The sequence below is a fragment of the Leuresthes tenuis genome, unplaced genomic scaffold (genome assembly GCF_036924035.1).
Source record: "Leuresthes tenuis unplaced genomic scaffold, fLeuTen1.0.hap1 SCAF_10, whole genome shotgun sequence".
Lineage (NCBI taxonomy): Eukaryota > Metazoa > Chordata > Actinopteri > Atheriniformes > Atherinopsidae > Leuresthes > Leuresthes tenuis.
Genome location: NW_027325364.1, coordinates 3539390 through 3563391, shown reverse-complemented (window position 1 = coordinate 3563391; position 24002 = coordinate 3539390). Strand labels below are relative to the sequence as shown.

The 24002-nt window shown below is 42.5% G+C and overlaps 1 protein-coding gene across 9 annotated transcripts in view; it reads left to right on the top strand.

Annotated features, from left to right (window-relative positions):
* Positions 1–24002, top strand: part of syngap1b (synaptic Ras GTPase activating protein 1b) — a 166353-nt gene that overhangs the window by 24397 nt on the left and 117954 nt on the right. For all 9 annotated transcript variants that reach the window (XM_072393604.1, XM_072393606.1, XM_072393610.1 and 6 more), the window contains exon 2: positions 16869–17179. In XM_072393604.1, coding sequence (XP_072249705.1) covers positions 16869–17179 — 311 coding nt within the window. The remainder of the gene's footprint in view (positions 1–16868; positions 17180–24002) is intronic.

The following is a 24002-nucleotide window of genomic DNA, read 5'->3' as shown; positions in this document are numbered from 1 at the left end:
AAACACACACTTGCACCAAAAACAAGCAGTGTTCAAACACTCTAAAATGGCCCTCTCAGCACATTCAATTTCACCTTCACAGCCAGGTGGAGAGGCATGACTCCACGTCTGAATCAAGCAGAGAGATGTCCACCGTCTCATTTCTCCCCCACAGTGTTTGTTTATTCACACCCTGAGTGGAAAGGGGCTGCAGAGCAACCTGCTTTTTCTTCTGAGTCCGTCAGACCGTTTTCAGCTAAATGCAGAGAAATTAAAAGTCAGAGATGAGAAGATGGCGTTGTAGGAGAAAATGTGAAAATGAGGGGGCATAGGAAGCTAAAATGAGTATGTTAGAGGAAAAGTGGGCTGAGTTTTCATTCAAGCAGCTTTGGAAATAACACACAAAACTGTAGTAATATTCAATTTCTGAAAAAGCTTGATGCCATCAGAGAGCCGGAGATAAAAAGTAATGTGATTGATGACTTGATTACCACAGACTTGGCATGAGAAACTCCCAGTGTGTTGTTCGATGTAGGCGTTCCTCAGTGCAGAGTCAGTCTGGACACTTGTTCTGCTCACCAGGACTGTAAAGAAAGGGTTGCTTCTTCTCCCATGAATGGGATTCTGTTTTCATCCCAAATAGCCATGACATTATTGCATTGTTGATCCTGCATTTTATCTCTCAGGAGGTGGAAACGACTTCCTACTTTCCTCGTTTTTATCGACTGTACCTCATGGAAATACAAGTCAGCTTTTATATCTGTGACATTTGGAAAGTTTTTAAGAAATTATTTACTTGACATTTTGATTCAGACATGTGGCAGGAGGTAACAGACATTAGCTATGTGAGGGAGAAATGCAAAAAGAGAATGAGGGAACGAAAGAAGGTTGTGGGAGTATTGTTAGAAAAGGCTCCAGCACAGCTGTCACAGGTCAACTTTGCTATTTGCCTCCAGGTGTTCCTGCACTCATTGGGACAGTTTTGCCTGCTGTCAAACTTTACGTGGGCATTCAGGGGCAGCACATTCAGTCACCACGAAGCGAAATTAGCCATTATTTGGAGTTATTTATGGCTACTTGGGGATGTAATTTCTATTTTTCCCCAATATCTGTAAAACTGTTCTCACTCTTCCATCTTCTACACCAGCTGCACAGTTTGTGGTTGGTCCCGGTTGGTGCTGCGTGTTTCTCAGGGCATTTTTGCTTCAATCACCCGTCTGATTAGTCAGTAATTAAGACCAGCCGTGCAGTACAGTGTGACCTGGGTCTTCACGGGCTTGGCAGGACATGCCCTCATATCACACCAATAGCATTGGTACAATTTACATCCATTTAGGCAGAAATGATGTATTTCTGTGGAATCAGTCACCTTACTAGGTCACTCATTGTCTTTTATCTGCAGAACTCCTAGTGTCTGATATCCTGTGTTGCTTTTTGAAGCGTCTGTAAAAAAACAGACATTCGCACTAATTACGCTGCATTTAGAAAAGTGACATTTTTATGAATAAACTTACTTAATGATGTGTATAACAGGGCGGTCCTCATTAAAAAAGAAGAGTTTGAGTAAACGTGCAGTTCTTCTGGACTCTGCTGCCTCACTTGGGGGGTAAGCTAGCAGCTGAATCTGAATGCTTGTTGTCACTGTTGGGTAAGACAGCTGCTTTGAACAAGCAGTGGGGAACCATTTCAACTCTTTTGGGCTGTTAAATTCAGAATGCCTCCAAAAACGACTTTATTAGGTTATTTGATGCTGTGATTGTTCCCATAGGACGACTTTGTTCACTCGCTTCCTCTATTTTTGTGGCAACATAATAAACTTAACATTAGTGTGAGGTTACCAGGACATGCAATGGGTCAAGATGACACCAGATCATCCTCTCCTGGAACACAAGGCGGACTGCTTCATTGATAATTAAATCAAACCTTTATATTTCCTTCATGCTATTAGAACCACTGTTGTCTTGCTATCAAATGATGAAAGTGGTACTAGAACCAAATCCAACAGATGAACAGATGGGAGTTTTTGTACTTATTGTTCACGATGTTGTTATTATTAGCAGTCTGCTAATCCCTGCATGTGTGTTTACAATAATGCCAATATAAATGAACAAAGAATTTGGATTTGGTGAGGAGACCAAGACACATGTCAGGAGATGTGAAATCAGAATATAGATTTTGAGTTTTAGATTTGGAGCTACTCAAAAACATTGAGATTTATCAAGAAAAATCAAAGTGGGTTGGAGGATAAAGGAGTGAGAGAGTGGAAAGGTAAAGGCTAAACCTGTGATTGTGGGAAATCGATGTCATTTTTAGATGCTTACTGGAAATAAATAGGATGGAAGATATAGTAGAAATAAGTAAAGGGAGAGACGGAGGTGGGAACAGATAAAATATACCCTGGAGGAAAGAAAGAGATATCCAGGAGTAAGAAGCCAGAGAGGGAGCCAGAGAGCGAAGGGATGGGGGGGCTGAGAAACAGATGGGCAGGAGGAGGAGAGAAAAGGCTGGGAAAGGGGTAACTGAGAAGAGCCTGCCAGGAGTTAGTGCAGAAAGTTGGACCGCTTTAGATTCATGGTGCGATGATGGCCACATCGATTACACCCTCCCCTCCCTTTCAGACATACAGCACTTTGGTTTTTACCTCCAGGCCACCTCATGTGCAGAGCTGACATGTTCAATGCATATAACTTTACTTTATTTAGTCCATTTTGAAGTGTTACTCAGATGAACAGTGTGGTACATTTTATTTTTCAAACATATAGAACAGTGAAAACATGGTTTAAGATTAAGTTTTACAAGTGAAATTATTATTTAAGTGTCATAAGTTTCTACAGACTTTAATTACATGGATTTGGACAGTTATATCAGGGCCTTGAAGTGCCTTTGAAATTCATTCTTCAGGTCCAACAGCTGTTCTTTTTGGTTTGAGCAGTCAAAGCATGACCTGAAGGAGTTGCAGCTGACTTTTATAGACTGTTGGCTAAAATATGAAGACCTCTGTGTATTTGGCTGCATTCATCTTTCCCTCCTTCTGCTCCAGGATTCCTGCAATCACCCCAGTGACACTGTTGGCACCCCCTCTGTGCTTCATTGTAAGGACAGTATTTGCTTGTGCTGAGCAGTTGCCTCTTGTTCAACAAGCAGTACAGTTATGTCAGAAGAGTTTAACTTTTGATCAGTTTGTGTTGATTCATCCTAAATGCACCTGACTACAAATAGCATCTACAGAAAAAGGTCTGAAAGAGTTGTTTTTACTTTGCAAAGCAGATTGATGGGAAAAAAGTTCCAAGAATTCCAAGAATTTATCCTGAAATGATCATTTATAGCTGGAATAGTTCTTCCTGTGACTCAGTTTTTAAGCTGGGACTCAATCCACAGAGTTCATGCAGCTCAACTAAAGCTAAATGAAAATTCATCTCTCTTTAATTAATTATCTGAATCTACTGAGTACCCTCCAACGCGATGCTTCTTCTTCTTCTTCTTCTTTTTAAACTAAATTCTCTCGTTTTATTTTAGTGTTATTTCAGCCCAGAATGGGAAGATAATTATTATAACTTTCTGTACTTTTTACAATTAGCCAGTCGTGTCTACTTCATGCAGTGATTGATCAGGGTGGCAAAGGTGAGAAATCATCATTTTGAGTCGCACTATGTCAGAGAGTTAATGATAAATTTGTTTAATTAACTGATGCAATATTACAAATAGCTTTGGTGTTTTCAAATCTCCTGCACATAATATGGTGAAAAGATTCAGAGAGTCTGGGGAAATCTAAATCTGTAAAGGCCGAGGACAGAAACCTCTGTCAGATGCAACCTTTGAGCCCTCAGGGGGCACTGCGTGAGAAACCGTCAGGCCACCATGATCAATACAGCCACATGGGCTCAGGAGGAGGAAACAACACAGTCCTGCATCCAGAAATGTGACCTGAAGCTGTATCACACCAGCAGGAAGCCTTATATCAGCTCTGAGCAGAACCACGGCCCAGTTCTCTGGACTCCAGCTCATCTCAGATGGACAGAAAGACAGTGGACACGTGTTCTGTGGGCAGATGAGTCCACGTTTCAGCTGCTTCTGGGAAAAACTGCTGAGAAAGAGCATCCAGGCTGTTCTCAGAGAAAGGTTTAAAGCCAGCGTCTGTGATGGTCTGGGGCTGCATCAGAGTCCATGGCATGGAGGGCTTCATCTGGGTGAAGGTACCACTGATGCAGAGCTGGATGTTGGAGGTCTGGAGAGACGTCTTTTCCCGGGAGGTCCGTGGTTATTTCAGCAGGACGATGCCAGACCTCATTCTGCAGGACTTCCAGCAGCTTCATACACACAGAGTGTGTGAGCTCGGCTGCCTGCCTGCAGTCCACATCTGTCTCCTGCTGCAGATGTTGGAGCATCATGAAGAGGAGAACCAGACAACAGCAACCAGGGACTGCTGAGCAGCTGGAATCTGGGATTCAGCAGGAATGGACACAGATTCCTCTGAAAACAGTTTGTATGTGCAGTTCCCAAATGATTAAAAATTTAACAAATTCATTTGCGTGTTTTGTTAAAAACAAATTCTGGAATTTTTTACATTTTCTAATTACGAGAAAGTTGGTGAGAGAAGACACTGATTGTGTCTGTTAAAATAAAGGTTCAAATGAATGAACAAACTTCTGATTTTGAAGTTTTCGCTGCATTTCAAAAACCTCCCAACTTTTCTGGAAATGGGCTTTTTCCACTTCAAACGGGTTTTTGTGCCCACAGTCAAGTGTGGCCATTTGGATCACTCTTGCCTTTGGAAGTGTTTCAACAAGAGTTCAGTAATTAATCCCCCCATACATCACTCCTTTACAGTGTAGTTGCATTAGGAAGTATTGGTTCACCGCCAGCTTGGAGAAGAAGACTGACTGCAGTGACCAATAACTCTTGTGATGTACATGTGGAACGTTTGCATGGTATTAAGACAGCCTTGAAATATCTTGAGCGACCCAAAATACGGTTGATGTGAGTGTGGAAAGACAGATTAGCTCATGTGGTGCAGTACATTGATGGTATATTTGGTAGCTTTTGATGTGTTTGACAATGTCGCAGAGCTTGGATTACTGCATACATGCTCAGTGCCAACTTACGCTCACGGTGAGTGTGTATATATAGTTAAGAGATGGAAGGAGAAAGGGAGAGGGGGAGGGATGGAGAGACAGAAACAGAGAGAGTAAGAGAGTGAGAGGAGGTACAAGTCAGTATTTCATGGATGGCTGTGTTGCTATGGGAACAAGATGTGGGCTCCCTATTCCCAAAAAAGTGTTCTCCTTCCTTCCTCCCTTCCTTCCTTCTTTTCCTCTCCCTGTCTCTGATCGCTTCATTTCTCTCTCTTCGTCTTCACAGCATCCACACCTCTCTCCTCTTCACTTTCCCCCGATCACATCCCACCACATGCCTCCTCTTGCTCTCAATTTCTCATTCTCTCTCCTGTCATCCATCCTTTCCCCGCCCACTCATTCACCTCTATCTCAGTCCATTCCTCTTCTTCACTCTTCCCAATTTCTCCTCTCTGCCTCTCGGTCCTCCCCTCTCTGTCTCCCCCTTTCCATCCCTCTTTTTCCCTGTCTCTCTCACCCCTCTGTCCCTTTAACACTTACTTATATTCTATTCTTTTCTCGGTTGTCATGGCAATAGGCTGGGGGCGTGAGGGAGCGAGTGCGAGCAAGCGAGCGGGAGTGGGTGTTTCGGAAGTGACATCTCTTGGGCTGTAACCTTGTTTCCTGTGTGGTGGAGTTGGGGGCGGATTCAAGGCGCTAGCAGCGCAGCAACAGTGACGCCGTGTGGACGCTTTGGGTGAGCAATGGGGAACCCGGGATGCGCCGTGCGAGGGCTGGGTGAATGATCTGATAGGTGAGATACTCTCCGTCTATCTCTCCAGCTTTCCACTCTGTATGTCACACACACACACACACACATGCACGTCTTCACCCCCATCCTCCCTGCTTCTCATCGAGCATCGCTCTCCTCGAGGTTGAAGTGGGTTGATTGAAGTTGGAAACATTCAAAGGGGATCACAGCTTCTGGCTGGTCACAGGTTGGCTGAATCGGAAGTTTTCTTACAAGTGTTTCGTACTTGTGTTACACACAGAAGTAAAAAAACACTTGAGCTTGTGCTCATTATGGTGACAGGGATAGGACAGTGTTTTTGGTTTCATTTGATATGCTGGACAATTGAACTCTTTTGTTGACATACTCAGAAAAGTTGCATTATAAAGGAAATATAGATCAGCTCCAAGGAAAGGTTGATATCCTGCGTCTTATAAGAAGAATTAAGCAAGAAACTATATTGTTCGTGCCTGCTTTTTGGGATAATTTAGCCTAATTTATTTCCACCTTGGCCTACCCTAAAGTTTCTGTGGGTTTAACCTGGTTACAGGTTGTGAAATAGCTACATTAGCTCAGCCACAACCGATCGGGGGTTGGATAAAGCACTAATCTGGGATGTTTTCGACTTCCCTCTGACTCGCAATTCCCTATTTCTCCACATTGCTCTCATCTGTGAATGGTTCAGGGTAATGTTGTGGGCATATAATTAAGTGTAAGTATTACAAAATACATGGTTAGGTCATTACAAAACTCTACATGGTTAGATATCATGGTTTTCCTCGGTCCTCCTGAGCCAGATCACGCATTTTTTCCCTGTTTCTGCCGACAGAAAACAACAGCTTTGGGACACATCACCATCTTGCAGTTCACAACCGTGGACTGTGATGCTAGGATGTTGGTTTGCACCATTTCTGGTGAGACTGAGTTGGTAACATGATGTAGCGTTACCAGTTAGTTGAAGTGCACTTTACTTTCCTTTTGACTCTGTTTTGGTCTCGCTCACTTCTGGGAACATGCACCTGGCTCTTAAGCTTTTTTAAAATGATTTTACCAGCAACTTATTGGCTTCGTTATTCATCTGCTTGCTTCTGAGCAGGTCAAAGTGGGTTTAGAGGAGGATTTTTTTAGTTTAATCAAACAGATCGCTGCCTGCATCATTGGCTTCAAGTGGATTTTTAAAAATGTCACCAATAATATTAAAGTTATGGCAGGGTGTGAATAGCACTCAGTGCACTTGGTTTGCAGTCGCTCTGTTACATAGAAATTTACATTCCAATATGTCTTTTCTACTGTGTTGCAATTCTTCAGATTATATGGATCAATACAGGATTTGACCACCTTGTCTTCTTGACTTCATTGAAGGAAGCTGTTTGTGTTTTTCTTAACCAAACGTTCTCAGCCAGCGTATCTCCCTGATTTGATTTAATTTTAAGCCAACACATAAGCTTAGGTCGGCATGCCCCAGTTGTAAAATTTGAGGCTGATACCGATGGTTGGTGGCCAACAGCTGATTATTTTGTAATTTATTTTTACTTTAATGCAAGGGAAACAATGAAATATGCTTTAAAAAGGATTTCAGCCATTTATAGCACAAATTAAGTCATACATACTTAAACTATGACCAGTTAAATAGATTTTCAGCTCTTACATGGTCAAACAAACCAGATACATATCGGCCACTGCCAGCAGCTGATCTTATACTGATTGATATGTTGACTGACTGATCGTAGCCAATAAGCTGTACCTGTGCATCCTTAAAGCTTAGCCATTCCAACATACCTGTTTCACTGGAGTTTCAGGATATAAGTGGATCAGCTGCCATCTTCAGCTGCCATGAAATGCTGAAAAAAGTAAATGTATTGGATATTGCTGATACAATTAACAGCCTGACAATGGCTGTATCCCTGCCTGTATGCAGACTGGCTGATTGTTAGTGTCCTGTGGTGGTTATACCATTTTTTTCATGCAGATTAGAATCGCTGGATTCAAACATCTATGCTGAAAATCTACTTTTTAATTGAAGTCTGATGTTATGCAGTTGATTTGAATGCACCAAACACTGGAGAAGAAGCTCCTCGTGGCCTCTCAGGCAGCATTGTTATTGTCCCTTTCCTCAGTAGTAAGGCCATTTCTGACGCTCTTTATGTTGTTAAGAAGAGATGCACACAATGCATCTGAAGAGCAGACATTTCTCATAAACCAGCAGGGAGATAGCTGCATAGACACTCCCACTCTGTAGCAATCTCACAGCAGAAGCCCAGAGAGTGGATAGGGCCAGTTGCCTGTCCCTCACAACAGCAAGTGGGAGGCGGTGAGAGGTGCAGATGGGCCCAGCAAAAAGGGGCTGCGAGAACTCCACTGCCAGTGGAGAGGCGGTTGCTTCTTGAGTTTCCCTTTAAATGAAAAAACTGTCACACATCCTCGATCTGTTTAGTTTGTTTTAGCAACCAAATCGCTCATTTCATTTAAATTCTTAGTGCATCGAAGAACTCTTAAATACGAGTGAATTGTGCTTTACTGGACAGATTTTTATTGTTAATTAGTCACGGGAACAGAGAACCATACCGTGTTTTCCTTCTGTATCATGCATTTGAGTTAGTTTGACAGTATTGATGCTGAATTTATATATTGTTCAACCTTCCACAGGAGCCATAAAAATATGAGCAGCATCAGTCTTGGATTGTTCTATATCATGCACATCTGGTTTTGAATCAGATACAGAACTGTTACTATATGACACACTGGCATTGGACTTGAGGGCTGTGTAGTAGTGTGGGAGTGCTGGCATGTGGTCAATTTAAATGCATTATTGCTCCGAGTTTCTTTTTTCTTACATCCTGCTGTGCAGTTGAAAGAAGATGTAAAAAAGTATCCTCTGGCACCACAAAAGAGGCGAACCGCTGTGTCATTCTGTTTAAAATTCAATCATCTGTCTAATGTCAATTCATGGCTGGGAGAGCCACGTTCTGCAGTTTGTGCAGTTTGGGAAAATCTTTCCAATGCCTCATTGTATGTTACACACTCTTCTGTAGTGCTTTTCAGTTCAGAGAGAAGAGGAAATGCAGAGTAACTAAACGAAAAATAGACGTAGAACTGTGCAAAACTCTTAAACCTAGTTTTTTAGTGTCTCCAGGATTTCTACAGGTCTGTCAAAGTTTTTCTTGGGACATTTTCTGCTTTTCCACTCATTTTCTGTCCTTGTACCTGAGTATTTTAAGAGGAATGTGTTTTTTTTGTCTGTTAGGCCTTGTAACACTGACCTATGAATCATTCAAGCATAAAAAAGGCTCCTAACTCAAAGGATGAACCGGTGTTGGAAATATGCTGTTCTTAAGGAAGGGAAACGGGGAGAAAAGGCTGAGCTATGCCAAACGACACAAGAAGTGGACTGAAAATCAGTGGCAACAGGTCTTATGGAGGGATGAATCCTCCCCAGAGCCCGGACCTCAACATTATTGAAGCAGTGTGGGATCATCTGACAGAGAACGGAACAAAAGGCAGCCCACATCCAAAGAAGAGCTTTGGGATGTCCTTCAAGAAGCCTGGAGAACTATTCCTGAAGACTCCTTAAAGAAATGACAGAAAGCTGGTCTCAGAGGGTTCAGGCTGTGTTGGAGAATAAAGGAGCTCAGACCTTTCAGATTCATGAGAAGAATAGAATTTTTTACATGTACTGTATGTCCATTTATGTTTGCACATATTTTTATAAATAACTGCACCTTTTTCACATTTCCTGATTGATTGTGTTGAATAGCAAAGTTTTATTTTGACTTATTTAATCATAAAAAGGCCTGGAGAAATGTAAACGTATCAAATGCTTCATCAAAATGGCAGAAACAGGTCCTGAAGTGTCCAGTGACTTTGTCCAAGTCTACAATAATTAATTAATTAATAATTAATTACATCAAGTATAATTATTCCAAAAATATTTACATGATCATTGACACAACTTTAAGTAATAACCAGATTTCCTCAGATCACGGAAACACAGAAAATAGTCACATTTTTCCAGTGGAGATAACTCAGAAAAGCCGACAGAAATGTCTGACGCAGAATTAGTGTCACGATGAAAAGGTTGTAACAGCTTTGGAACTGTTCAGCAGCTCAACCTGCAGCTATCTGCAGAGAGTAGCTGTGGAGAAGGAGGAGATGAGATTGTGAGCGCTCAAATTACGCCAGCCAGATATCGAGTTTTGAAAGCAAGAGGTCTGACCACCCCATGAGGTAATCGTTGAGTAACTGGTATTGATCAGCAAACTTATCAACCCCCCGCAGATATATTTGGGTAATTCTGAGCTATGGATGGGAAAATGAGCAGTTATTACCTTTTAATGAAGCAAAGCTGCATTTTTCTGTGTGGAATAAGGTCTATTGCACTGCATTTTCATCTCATCCTCCCCCTTAAATGAGTTTAAGGGGGAGAAGTTTCCCCTAGCAGCATACAGCCAACTGGAGGCATCATTCAGCTGCGAGCCTCAGACTTCTGAGCCTGTGTGACCCCTTCTGCTGACACTTGACTTAGCACTGACAGCAGCCTACTGTTCTGCACATATGCAGCACTCAATCACAACTTGCCAAAGTGCAGCGCTGCATCTGTTCTCATCTGTATATTCATGCTGGGTGAAAATGCACCTTCATTCTGTCGTTATACTTTGTAGTGATCCATTCACATGCAGTACTGTGTGGCAGTGGTGCAGCTGAGGTCATAGTAATGGCATATGCATTATGTGTGGTTTTCTTGCTTATAAAGTAAGATGCTTCAGTTCATTATGCTCGCAGGAGTGCATTATCTTCCCCGGGTGGCCCGGGGATATTGCAAGCTTTATTTTTAGCGCTGTTTTGCAGATCAGCGATGTGTATAAATCAACATTAGGTCTGTCGGGTTTCAGTAATGACAGCGTTGACTGAGGCTGACCAGTCATCCGATTGGTGCATGGCACTCTTCTTTGTAAACTGCTAAGAACAGCAGAAAAAGGAAAAGAGCCCACAGAGAGGCAAGGAAGAGTGGAACAAAGGCAGAGCAAGAAGTGAAGAGAGCAGACTGTAGAGAGCAAATGAAAGACAGAGTAAAATGAGCAGGGAAAAGAGGCATCTCAGCATTTCTGCCTGTGCTAAATCGTTAAAGTATATTCATGCAACCCAGAGCAGCGCCTGTGCACCCTGTGCGTACAAACGGACAAACAGAAGAAAGAGTGTGCTCATTGAAATTCTGTCCACTGTGCTTCACAGGCCCTTAATGGGCAGCCTCAGGGTGGAGAGGTAGGCCTACAGTAAAGTAGTGCAGATTGGGCTGTGGATGACTCATGCCTCTATCCCATGGTGAATATTTCAGCATCATGACTTTGCACTGCACAGTTGCAAAGTTTGGATTCAGGGGCTTAGTTGTTTTTTGGAGACCGCATGCCACACAGTGCTTGATTTCCCCTGAGCTTTGTGATAAAATTACCAGTGAATCATTGTGCCTCTACTCAGCATCCATGAAATCTCTGTTTACAGTTTGGCTTTAAGTTGACGGCACGCATCAAGAATTAGAGAAAACATCGCAATCCTAAATGACCACGAGTGTCTCTACTTAAAGATAAAATAATGTGAATGGGTGGTGCTAAGAGGCTCACACTGAAGCAACCCTGCTTGGTGCAAACTAGAACCTTAGTGTGGGATCTGCACTCTAATGATGAAACCCTCCAGCTGTGGGCTATTTTGTTTTAGTCTTTCAGCAAATACCATTCAGTTAGCTGCAAAACCACAAGGCCAACTTGCACAGCCTGGGACTCTGCATACAAGAGACACTTTTTGAAATGCAATAAGCTTTTATGTTCCCATCTCCAAACCTGATTGCAGTTTAGAAATATTTTGCAGAAACTGACTTTACTTGCTCCAAGTCAAAACTTATAAATTGCTGAGAGAATATTTGTTTTCTAACACTGACTCAGAGGAGTCGGAGGAGACAGTGGACTTACAATTACTGCCATTTTGTCAGGGCTTCTGGCTTCAGATGCAGGTGTCGTCAGCCTTTTGTAACCACCTGGACAATATGATACAGAAATAGCACACACAGCAAACGTCATTCTGGACTTTTATGACCAAAGGTCAAAATCCTCATAAGGAGGACTAGATGAGATTAGGTAAAGCCACAGAGATAAAAAAATGGATTAAAATCCAAAGCATCTTAAGCCTGCATCATTACGCTGTTTCCATCCAATCGTAGCTTCCTTTCAGTTGCTGTGTGTTTGCCTTCAGGAATGACAACTTCTTGGTCAGGGTTTGGCGACACAGTTTCCTGTTTAGCTTTATGAACCAAAAGCACCTGGTTAGATAAAGACACAAGAGATACAGAGTTTCACTAAGTATACCCAGCATGTTAAAAACCGATGCTAGAGGTCCTCCTTCTGTGTTGATTCTTGGGGCTCCGAAGCTGCTTTTTTTTGGAGATAAAAGACTATTTTAGCCCTGGATTTGTTGTATTTCCATGCTCTGTAAGGTTAAGAGTAGATAAAGTAATAAAGTCCATTTTAGTGTGTTGCTGCACTCGCCGACTGTACTTAGCCTAACCTGACAGTAAAACCAGTCTGCTCCAGCTGTATAAATCAAAATCGGTCTATGATGCACCCTTTTATGGGTTTTTGGGCTGTGTTTATTTGCGTCTTAGTGCACAACCACGGTGAAGCAATCAGAGATGAATGTTTTATTGCTCTAAATCACATTTTAGTTACTACTGCCACTGTTCAGACCAGAGCACGGGTTCATGGTAGTCTTACAAGTACTAACTTCCTACCAAGGCCCCTTCCAGCACTGACATTTCACCACTTGAGCTGTTTTCAGCCCCTGGTTCCTGCAGTTGAAACACAGGAGCCAGAGGAAGAGTGCCAACGAGCCCCATAACAACCCTGGTTACTGGAAAAGGTTTATGTTGGGGAAATGCAGCTTAAGTCTGGATACTACAGGAAACCTTCAGAAGTCTGGTGGAGCCCATGCCTCGACAGCTGTTTGGTGGAAAAAGGAGAACTTACTCAATATCAGGCTGGCTGTCATAATGCTATGGCTGAACAGTGTAATCTCTGCCTATAAAGCCCATCCCTGCAGAGGAGACTGTCATGCAAGTGGCTTTCAATGGTATTGGTTAGTGGGTTTATTTCACTCGGGCACTGTGGATTCTGGCAAATCATTTTAGGAGCACCAGGAGGAGCTATAAGTTGGTCTTATATGTTATTGTCAGGGCAAATTAAAAGTTGGTTATTGTCCAAGTAAGCCACCTCTGCTTTAAGAACACATCTTCATTGCCCAGTAGTCACATACTGATGTTTTTCAGGATCGCTTCGTATTATTTTTCAGCACATATTTGACCTCTTTACAGACACTTTCTGAGGCACTACTGCACTACATCTGCATACTGCCAGATATCTTTCTGTGGTGGCAGAGCACAAAAACGTTATTTTAATGTGCTGACACATAAGCAGCTAACATGGACTGTGTAAGAATGTTGAAATGGATCATGTTTGAGTCTTCTTTACTGTCTTCAGTAGGCTATATGATGCTTCTTCAAACATGAAAAGTAACTGGGTAGTGACCGAAAGAACGAGATCACGGATACAAGCGGCCGAAATGAGCTTCCTCCACAGGGTGTCTGGGCTCTCCCTTAGAGATATGGTGAGAGGCTCGATCACCCGGGAGGGGCTCGGAGTAGAACCGCTGCTCCTCTGCTCTGAGAGGAGCCAGATGAGGTGGCTCGGGCATCTGGTTAGGATGCCTCCTGGACGCCACGTTCTGGCAGACTGGAAGACCCAGAATATGTCTCTCGGCTGGCCTGGGGTCCTCCCGGAAGAGCTGGAGGAAGTGGCCGGGGACCCCCAGAGAAGCAGCAGATAATGGATGGATGGATGGAAAAATAACTGGTTAAAGTTAGGCAAAAATCTCTGTTAAATGTAAATAAATGTAATTCGTAAAGCTTCTACAGCTTTTCTTACAGTGTCTTGCGACGTGTCCCAAGGCTGTTAGCAGAAGTCCAAAAATGATGCTGTGGGGTACCCTGTGTGTTCAACACTGTTGTAGTTTGCTTAGTTTAGATTCGATGTGTTAGAAAAATAGAAAATTAAAGAAAATAGTTTGATCCACTGCAGAAAAAGAACCAACAACAATATTTCCAGAAGACTTTCTTAGTCTGTCTTTGCTTGAAATGGACATATTTCACGGTTTATCATGTCACACAACCATGTGTATTCAGATTAACTTTATGTAGATTATTATGGACGTGCTGTCAAGAATTTTCTGTGTATATCTGTTATTAGCTTACACTCTGCTACAGTTTTCACGTGGACCCCATTTCTGCTTTTTCTACCATGAACGCTGCTTGCATGTAGGAACATCGCACTGGTCTGTATTCCTGGCCTTGAGCTTCTATCCACCCTAATGATTCATTCTCCCTCACAATATTTTTCCAAATTGGCTTTTGTATGAATATGAATGTGTACATATGTGGCTTTACAGGACTGGATAAAATGCCAGCTCTGCGTTCCTCCCATATCAGAACGAGCTGCAACTACATTCTTAAAGATCAGTCGTGTGAGATTGAAGTGTCCTTAAGCAAAAGTCTCCCGGCATGTTGAGATGAAAACGATGTGATCACTCCGCACGATTTAACTCTTTTCATTCCTTGATTTGTCATTATCAATTAACTCCTCTTGTTTAGTATCTCATTAATATTTCAGCAGCTCGATTCATAATTAATCCAAGAACCTCAAAGATCAACTGAGCTATTATATCATCACAATTGTTGCCTTTCTGCTCTGAGAAAGTAGTGATGTGGAAACCACATATTGTCTTGCATCAGCGTGGGGGAGAACGTATAAAATGATGATGCAGAAAGGTAATCGGTTATGACACGCGGTACGTGTCGTGTTGAGCTGTGAGCAAAGAGCTTTTCTTGCTTCAGATTCAGGAGGATAGAGTGTAGAGCTTAAACAAGCCACCCCCATGATCTGTTTCTTTTATGTGTAAGAGAAAGACAGAAAATGATGTGCACGGAGGGTCACTGCCAGGGCATAAAGTGACAGCAATCTGACACTCAAAAGCGTGTGTGTGCACAGGGTCAAATAAACAGCATTTTTCTCCCCCCTTGCCTGTGAGTATATATGACTCTGTGAAAATGTGCATTCACCCCAGCTTTGTAGTACAGCCTCCAGATGTTGTAAGTGTGAATTTGACTTTTCATTGGAACACGAGGTGCAAGCCGCAGGGGAAGTGTTACTTCCACTGACTCACACACTGCGGAAACCTTTTTTTTCCTGAAGGTTTGCTTCAGAATTTATTTGAAATTCAGTGAGTTCTCTTCACATGAAAAACAGCTCAGTGAAATAACGAGAAAATACAAATCGAGATGCTCCTGGAGTGATCGTTTGTCTCGTTTTCCAGTCTTAAAAGGACAATAAAATCAGTCTGCTGGCAATGTTTTTAACGGCTGGAGAGTTCTGGACCTCCAGCCTGAAGCAGGAAAAGGGAAGTGAAGGAGAAGAGAGAACCGCCACGTGATGTTTGCTTTGTGTATGTGTGGCTGAAAACTGAAATGTGCAGTTACATGTACGAAATGTTGTCTTTTAGAAACCATCTATAAGATATCAAATAGTCAGAATGACCAGTTAACCTGACATGCAGATCTTTGGAGGAGGTCAGAGTACCGTAGACAACCCACATTTGCACAGGAGCGACATGCAAACTGCAAACAGAAAGGTCTCAGCTGAGGCTTGAACCAGGAGCCTTCCTTGCTAAAAGAGCCCAAGATCAACATCGCTATCTTCAGTAATCTGAGGCACAGACAGGAACCCTCAGATATCGCCTTCATCTGATTGTTTCTTCTAAAACGATCCTTGGAATCAGAGATTACGCAGAAGACTATAGCTCAGCTTTTCTGTCTGTCTGTCAGCAGGATATCAGATTTCTGCTCATTTTGGTGGACAGAACAGCCGCAGGCCAAGGACCAGATGATTGGATTATGGTGGCGAGTCAGAACTAGGACTTGTTCAATTAAACTATTATCATTTTTAACCATGACCATAAAACTAACAGAGAGGGGCGCTGTTAAATCCAAAGGATGGGTTTGCAGAGTCACAATCTTTCTTTTCCTATAAATGAAAGAATGACTGATTTTGTGTGATGGGCCCTTGTTTTATTTGACTTTGGAGTGATTCCAGATCTTTTTTCTTTCTTTTTTTGTGTCGTATTTGTATGAATGGGATTAAGGTTGTAAAAGTATGGGCTGGACCAGGGAACTGTAGTTCCCTAGTTTAAAGCATGTTATAACAAGCCCAATGAAACTGAAACTGCTCCAACCAGTCGGTCAACTCTTTAATGGCTGTGATATTGTGAGATATTTTGTGTGAGTATTAACCTTTAATTCAACATGCAAATGTTGAAAATAAATGTGATTAGATGTTGGATTAAAAGGCTGATACAGCTCAGATCATTCGTTCAGTTTGGCCAAAATAGGGAATGAGAGGAAATGATAGGCTTAGAGTAAAGATAGAGATCAGTAGGATACACTTTATTGTGCCTCTAGTTTAACATACTGTATGTCATTGTTCTCATATGCAAAAGATTTTAAAGAAATAATTGCAGTTTGTGTTGTGCATTTAGGCTTCTGTTCTGGACTGAGCAACTTTTTGACAGAGCTTGCTAATGTTAAGGTAACTGCTTTGATTAAACTCTGGCTTAACTTAACCTCTAAAGTCCCATCACTGCACATATCATCCTACTTTCTTTAAACCACTTTGGGCGTGTTGCTTAACAAGTCTTTGTTATCATTCTTCTTCTTCTTAATAGTATTCCACACCCTGTCAGGTATTATTTCCGGCACGCTGTGCTCAGTGGTCTGCTTGAATTCATTTGAACAAAGATCTGATGATTTCTCAGCAATCTAAACACACTAACTCCACCCGCCGCAGATGTTATGAGGACAGCATCTCAACCCTCTTACCAATGATCCTAACTGACCTTGTTTTCCCTGCTCTCTCCTCCCTACCCCTCCCACCAAACTCTCCTTCCTTTCTCCTTTCCAGATGCAAGGTGTGCCATCCCCCCCTCCTATCATCATCACCATCATCGCACCCACGCACACTCCTTCCACGCTCCTTCCTATGACCTTTCCTCTCACGATCGTCCCTCCTACAACCGTCCCTCCTTTGATCGTCCCGCCTTCGATCGTCCCTCCTTCGACCGTCCCTCCTTCGACCGCCCTTCCTACAACCGCTCCTTTCACGAGCGCCCCATCTACGACCGCCCCCCGCCCGACCGCTCAGCCCACGACCGCTGGAACCCCCGTCTTCGTGTGAGCGCCGGAAATCAGCTCTACATGTTGGACCAGGAGGAGGTACTGTGCCCCACACACCGAGGAGCCACTGACTCACATATTTTGGGCTTTAGATGATCACAATAAACGTTTTTTAACCCTTCGAGCTGACAGGCAGACAAACAGCATCTGCTACACATATAGATTATATTATATATTATATTATATATATATATATATATATATATATATATATATAGGGACTGGATAGTGGTATGATTGCCACCTTCCATGTAGGAGACCTGGGTTCAAATCCCCTGCATGAAAGGTATTACCTCCAGTAGGTGTCCTTGGGCAAGGCCCCCTTACCCTACCTGTAAGTCGCTTTGGATAAAAGCGTCTGCTAAATGCATAAACATAAACACATATTCAACTTTCTTTTATTTCTGGATCAGGATTAGTCGTGAGAAAATACAAACCTTTGTTTCAGGTATTCTTCATATGCCAGAGGAAGCTTAAATCATCTCAGAAGATGTAACTGAAATACAGTAAAAGGTTTACTGTGCTATATACATCATTATACAGTATCCATACACGCCATTTTCTATGATGTACTATGGTACAGTCACAATGCACACTACAGGAAGGCCGTATGGTTTCTTCATCTGTCACAAACAACATTATATACAAAAAGAGCTATGATTGGCAGTTTGATTCAGATTCTGAAAATGTTGCTGCTGCTTTATTTACAGACTGGAATAGGTCACTCCTCATTAAAATGTGAGCTGTCACAATCTTTACGTTTTACTTTTCAATATGTAGCATGTAGAGGGGTGCTCTGAGCGTGGCCCGTCGTGAAACAATTCCTCTTTGTGCTACTTAAAGGACCCTCATTTTCTGTTAATAACTATTAAAATGAGGTCAGTGAGAGGGAAAATATATCCAAATCTATTCCAAACTCCTGAGTTTGCCCGAGGCTCACTTTTTGGGGTTGATTTTCAAGGGCTGTTGTTCATTCTGTGGGAACCTGTGAGAATCTTTTCGCCATTCACTGCATTGTTCTGACAGCATCGTATTGGTGCTGCCTGCAACTTCAAAGGAGAAACACACACTGTGTGATGTGGATTATGTTGGAAAGAAAAGCCACTTATCAGTCATCTGTATACTTAAATTAGTTTAAGTATACAGTCTCTCTTTTTTAACGTAGTTTGTCCTGCATTTGTCAGGACTGACAGTAGCTCTTTCCAAACAGTCCATTTTGTGGTGTTAAGTGTAAGTATAGCAGCAGAATGGCAGGTTGAAGTCGATTACTGGTAATGGAGGTACTCACACAGCCGAATCCACGTGTGAAAGAACAAGAAGGCACCATGGATCACTTCGCTCATTCAAGCAATACTGTGAACATCCAGCAGGTTTCTGTGTGTAAACACACATTGGTGCGGCACTGAGTCGCATCTATTTCATCAATGTGAATTATAGAAAAAATCATTATGTTTGAAAAGGACGACATGTATAGTCTCACTTTTTTTTTCTCCTAGAAAAGCTTTTAGTACAAAAGAGTAGCTAATTGCAGCCAACTCAATAAAGGCTCTGTCAGACCAAGCCAACAAATAAAATCAACCTGTGTCTCTTGCATCTATTCAGTCATGCTCACTGTTAAGCATGGTGAATGAACTGTTAATGCAAAGTTAACTGTGTTATTTCCTGATGCATGAAGCTCCAGATGATCCGTATGATTTGTTAGTTTAAATTGAACACCTACCTGAGCTAGAACTATGCAGAATACCAAAAACTAAACTGATAGTGAGCTGAGTTTATTCAAACATAGCATCATTGACATTTTCTGTTTCTGTCATGAATGGGTGGGAAGCTGCGGTGTGATGAAAGTTGGACCCGGATGCAGGTATTTCAAAGTAAAACTTGATTTATTTGACAAAAACAGAAGAAAAAACTATGGACTATGAAAAAACCTGACAAAACAAAACCTGACTATGACTATGAGAAACATGGTAAACTTTAAATACTGAATTTAAATACTGAGGGGAGGTGATTAGTGATGGGGGAGAAAGCTCAGGTGAAGGGAGTGAACTTAATGACAAAGCAAGGCAAACCAAAGGAAAACATGACAAAACTAATGACTTAAACCAGGAACTAAACCCTTAACAAAACCAACAGACGGGACAGTTTCTCCTATTAAACAATGTTAAAACTTCTGCTTCATTCTGCAAAGTTATGACCTCTTGTGCAGGTGTAAGCTTCATATATACTGAATATATACACAATAGTATGGAGTTTAGATGGAGCTTTACAGTGTGTTTATGTGCTATTTTTTTAATGCTGGCCATTTGAGGAGACACCAAATCTCCCTTTTGCCACCAGTGGTTCTTGACGTTGGTTTGGTGTATAAGAGCCTGAACAGACCCGCAGACAGTGAGAGACAGAGTGAAAAAAGGGAAACTGTGGAAGTTAAGTTGGCGTAAGTTAAGAAATTAAGCTCTGACTTTACTACATTTAGATTTTAGAGTAATTGTTGGTGTGTACCCGCCTCTCATACCCGAGATAGCTGGTGATTGGCTCCGGCTCCATCCCAGCTATCACAAACAGGATGAAAAAGGTGTTGGTTTAGGTACTTTCATTGGATTTATTTTATTTTTATTTAGTTTTGCATACTGTATGCTGCTGCTATGAGCCAGAATCAAGGTGGCACACTTATTACATTAAAAGCAGACTACAGAGAGCATCTCCCGACACTGTGTTGCAGCTGAGTTGTACAAAACTCCTAGACGTATGCTAATTGGTTATTCATCAATAAAACATTACAGATAGCAAATTCAAAGTGCTTCAGTGTTGATTTTTCCTGAATAGATTTGTGTAAACTGCAGTTACCGCCTATGTGCATTTTTTATTGAATTAAACATTAAAGCGCCTGTGTTAAGCTCATATATGTGTAGCCTGAGATGTTTTAGAGGTATAGTATTTCACCAGCTGGCAGCTTTACTGTGAAACAAGCACAGGATTTAATTGTGGAGGAAGAGGAGTGAGCTTGTTACTTTTATTCTCTGCGTCCTCACTTGCTTCTCAGACCACTTAAAATAGGAACAGCAGTATGTTAGTTCTGATTAGCGGGACTATTTTTGTTCACAAGTTTGTGTGCTGGCGTCACAAGCAAAGATATCTCATCTGCTGCCGTTGTGAGTAAAATCTCATCTTGCTCTTCAGGCCAGGAGAGGGTACTGTTCTTCAGCTTTTTTAACTCTGCATCATACACTGATTGCACAAAGAAAATGTCACAAAGCTGCTGATTTATAACACCACTTAGCACACCATCAGAAATGGAACAGGGCTGTGTAAAAACCATAGTCTACCTCCCAAGACTCGGTAGGTCAGTTATTAGACCATGTATATGCTAATGTGCTTTTAAATCTAAACTGTGGCACATCAGTGCCTGATAGAAGTGCAGAGGGGTTTGTACAGGTGTCCTTTCTAAACTGTGGCAGATCAGCGCCTGATGGAAGTGCAGAGGGGTTTGTACAGGTGTCCTTTCTAAACTGTGGCACATCAGCGCCTGATGGCAGTGCAGAGGGGTTTGTACAGGTGTCCTTTCTAAACTGTGGCAGATCAGCGCCTGATGGAAGTGCAGAGGGGTCTGCACAGGTGTCCTTTCTAAACTGTGGCACATCAGCGCCTGATGGAAGTGCAGAGGGGTTTGTACAGGTGTCCTTTCTAAACTGTGGCACATCAGCGCCTGATGGAAGTGCAGAGGGGTTTGTACAGGTGTCCTTTCTAAACTGTGGCAGATCAGCGCCTGATGGAAGTGCAGAGGGGTTTGTACAGGTGTCCTTTCTAAACTGTGGCACATCAGCGCCTGATGGAAGTGCAGAGGGGTTTGTACAGGTGTCCTTTCTAAACTGTGGCACATCAGCGCCTGATGGAAGTGCAGAGGGGTTTGTACAGGTGTCCTTTCTAAACTGTGGCACATCAGCGCCTGATGGAAGTGCAGAGGGGTTTGTACAGGTGTCCTTTCTAAACTGTGGCACATCAGCGCCTGATGGAAGTGCAGAGGGGTTTGTACAGGTGTCCTTTCTAAACTGTGGCACATCAGCGCCTGATGGAAGTGCAGAGGGGTTTGTACAGGTGTCCTTTCTAAACTGTGGCAGATCAGCGCCTGATAGAAGTACAGAGGGGTTTGTACAGGTGTCCTTTCTAAACTGTGGCACATCAGCGCCTGATGGCAGTGCAGAGGGGTTTGTACAGGTGTCCTTTCTAAACTGTGGCACATCAGTGCCTGATGGAAGTGCAGAGGGGTTTGTACAGGTGTCCTTTCTAAACTGTGGCAGATCAGCGCCTGATGGAAGTGCAGAGGGGTTTGTACAGGTGTCCTTTCTAAACTGTGGCACATCAACGCCTGATGGAAGTGCAGAGGGGTTTGTACAGGTGTCCTTTCTAAACTGTGGCAGATCAGCGCCTGATGGAAGTGCAGAGGGGTCTGTACAGGTGTCCTTTCTAAACTGTGGCAGATCAGCGCCTGATGGAAGTGCAGAGGGGTCTGCACAGGTGTAAGTGTTAATACAGTTGTTTTATATTTTGATTGTACTTTCAATTTGCTGCACTCTCATCTTCCTCTTTCTTCTTACCCCAAAACAGCAAAGAGTTGGGACAGTTTGGAAAAATAATATAATTCTAAATACTCTCATAATACTTGAAAATATGCTCTGGTATCGGTGGTACTAAGTGATGAAGAGTATTAGTCCTATTCTTCCTGCAAACACATCTTCAGGTGTGCCGCAGTCAGGGATTATTTTTGCATTTTTCCTTTCATAATTCCCCACACGTTCTCTGGTCGGGGCAGGAAGTTTGTGCAGAATGTGGTTTTACATTGTCTTGTTAAAAATGCATGGACGTCCCTGGAAGAGATGCAGTCCGGAAGGCTGCATATATTGCCCTAAAATCTTTTTCTGTGCCAAGGGCACTGATATAGCCCTATACCATCACAGGGCCTGGCTTTTGGACTTGTTGCTGATAACAGATGATCCTTTTGGTCTGTGGTCCGGAGCACATGGCATCCATGTCCTCCAACAATGACCTTGTCACAGTCTGCTCTTTCAGTCTATGTTTTATCGGTCACAGTTTGTTTAATCATGGTTTCAGTTATGTTCTAGTCCTGTTTTTCCCCTGCCACCTCGGTTCACTCAAGTCACCTGGCTCATTGTTCACAGCTGCACCTCATTCACTGATCACTCCCTCCACAGTATTTAGTCTTCTGGTTTCCTTTCAGTCACTGCAGAATCCTTACCTCACTTTATGCCTTGCCACACAGATAAGTCTCGTTTTTCCCGATCTCAGTCTTGTTTTGTGTTCCTTTGCTTATTCATAGTCTCGTTTTTGTTTCATAGTTAAGTATTTTTGATCCGGCTCTGCCGCGCTTTATGTTTTTTGGCCTTGTCTTGTTTTTTGTTCTTGCTCCCTGTTTTTGTTAATAAACCTTGTTACGTTTGGAAGAACTGCATCTGGGTCCTACCTCTACCTATCCGAACCGTGACAGACCTGGCACACTATTACTATCATATTTCTCTGATCACGACACACGTTTCCACTGTGATGGTTGACATGAGGCGTCTCTTTTGCGCAGTAAAGTTTGAAGTGGCAGTTGTGAGTGGAACTCTGTATTGTGGTGCTTGACAAAGGTTTCCCACAGTAATCCCTTGTCCATGTGGGTCTATCAGCTACTGATGAATGACGGTTGCTGATGCAGCGCCGTCTGAGGGGTCGGAGAACAATTTAAGTCCAATTTAATCTTCCACCCGTGCCCTTTACACACTGAAATTTCTCCAGATTCCTGAAATGATTTTAAAACCAATAGTATCAAACCATTAAGAGGACAAAGATGGAGAAAATCCTTAACAAACATTGTTATTAAGCATTACTGGGCAGAAATCTTATCTTTTTTTTTTGTCTTGTGTCACAGGCCTGAAATACAGAATTGATGTATACTGACAAATTAAATGAAAATGACAAAACAAAATGTGAAATATCTTGGGTCACACAGCCCGCAATGAGATATAAATCTTCCATACGGTCCCAAACTTTTTCTGATTGGAGGATGCATAATTTATGTCGTCTTTGTATACTCAGACATATTCTCATGAGTCTTCCAGTGGCCAGTCAGAGCAGCTTTATTGGCGAATGTGCATGGCTGCCATTAGTATTTCAGCTTGTAATCACTCAGAGGAATGGAGCACACTCAGATAAGTGACCTGTGCTGCTCTGGAAGGACTGAACGGAGAGCCCAGTTCAATTAATCAGAGCCTTCTCCCTGTCTAATTGTGCCAATAACGCAGCAGCTGTGAATGGATCCAAGGCCAGACTGACGTGTTGATATCTGTCACCTCTGAGACGTCGAGAGGCGTTAAATATTCACGCCTGTCACTCACCTTGTGCAGAGCGGAGTGTCTCTCTCCTCCTTTTTCTTCCTTGTGCACGCACATACACACACTCACCCTTCAATTTATTTCCATTCGTTTTAGATGGCTTCAGTGGTTCGCCAGAAAAGCAATCATACAGTACTTTCCCACTCGCAGAGACATACTGTGGAGGATCAGTGGATGACCTTATTCCTTTTTCTCGCTGGTGTTGTTGCTTTGTGCACATTTTGATACCATCTCAAAGACACACACCTTTCACCTCTCTGATTTTTGTTTGCTTAGATGCTTGGCATAGTGCAGCACCACCAGTGTAATTCCTGCTCTCTCTTGTGTCTCTGGCACCTTCTGGCTCAATCCTTGTTTTAATTTCCTCCATCAGTCTGTCACTCACGCGTCTTCTGTTGTTTCCCCTATTTCCTCATATTTCTTTTCTTTACCTTATCCACTATCTCCATCTCTGCCGTCTGCCCCTTCTCCCTCCT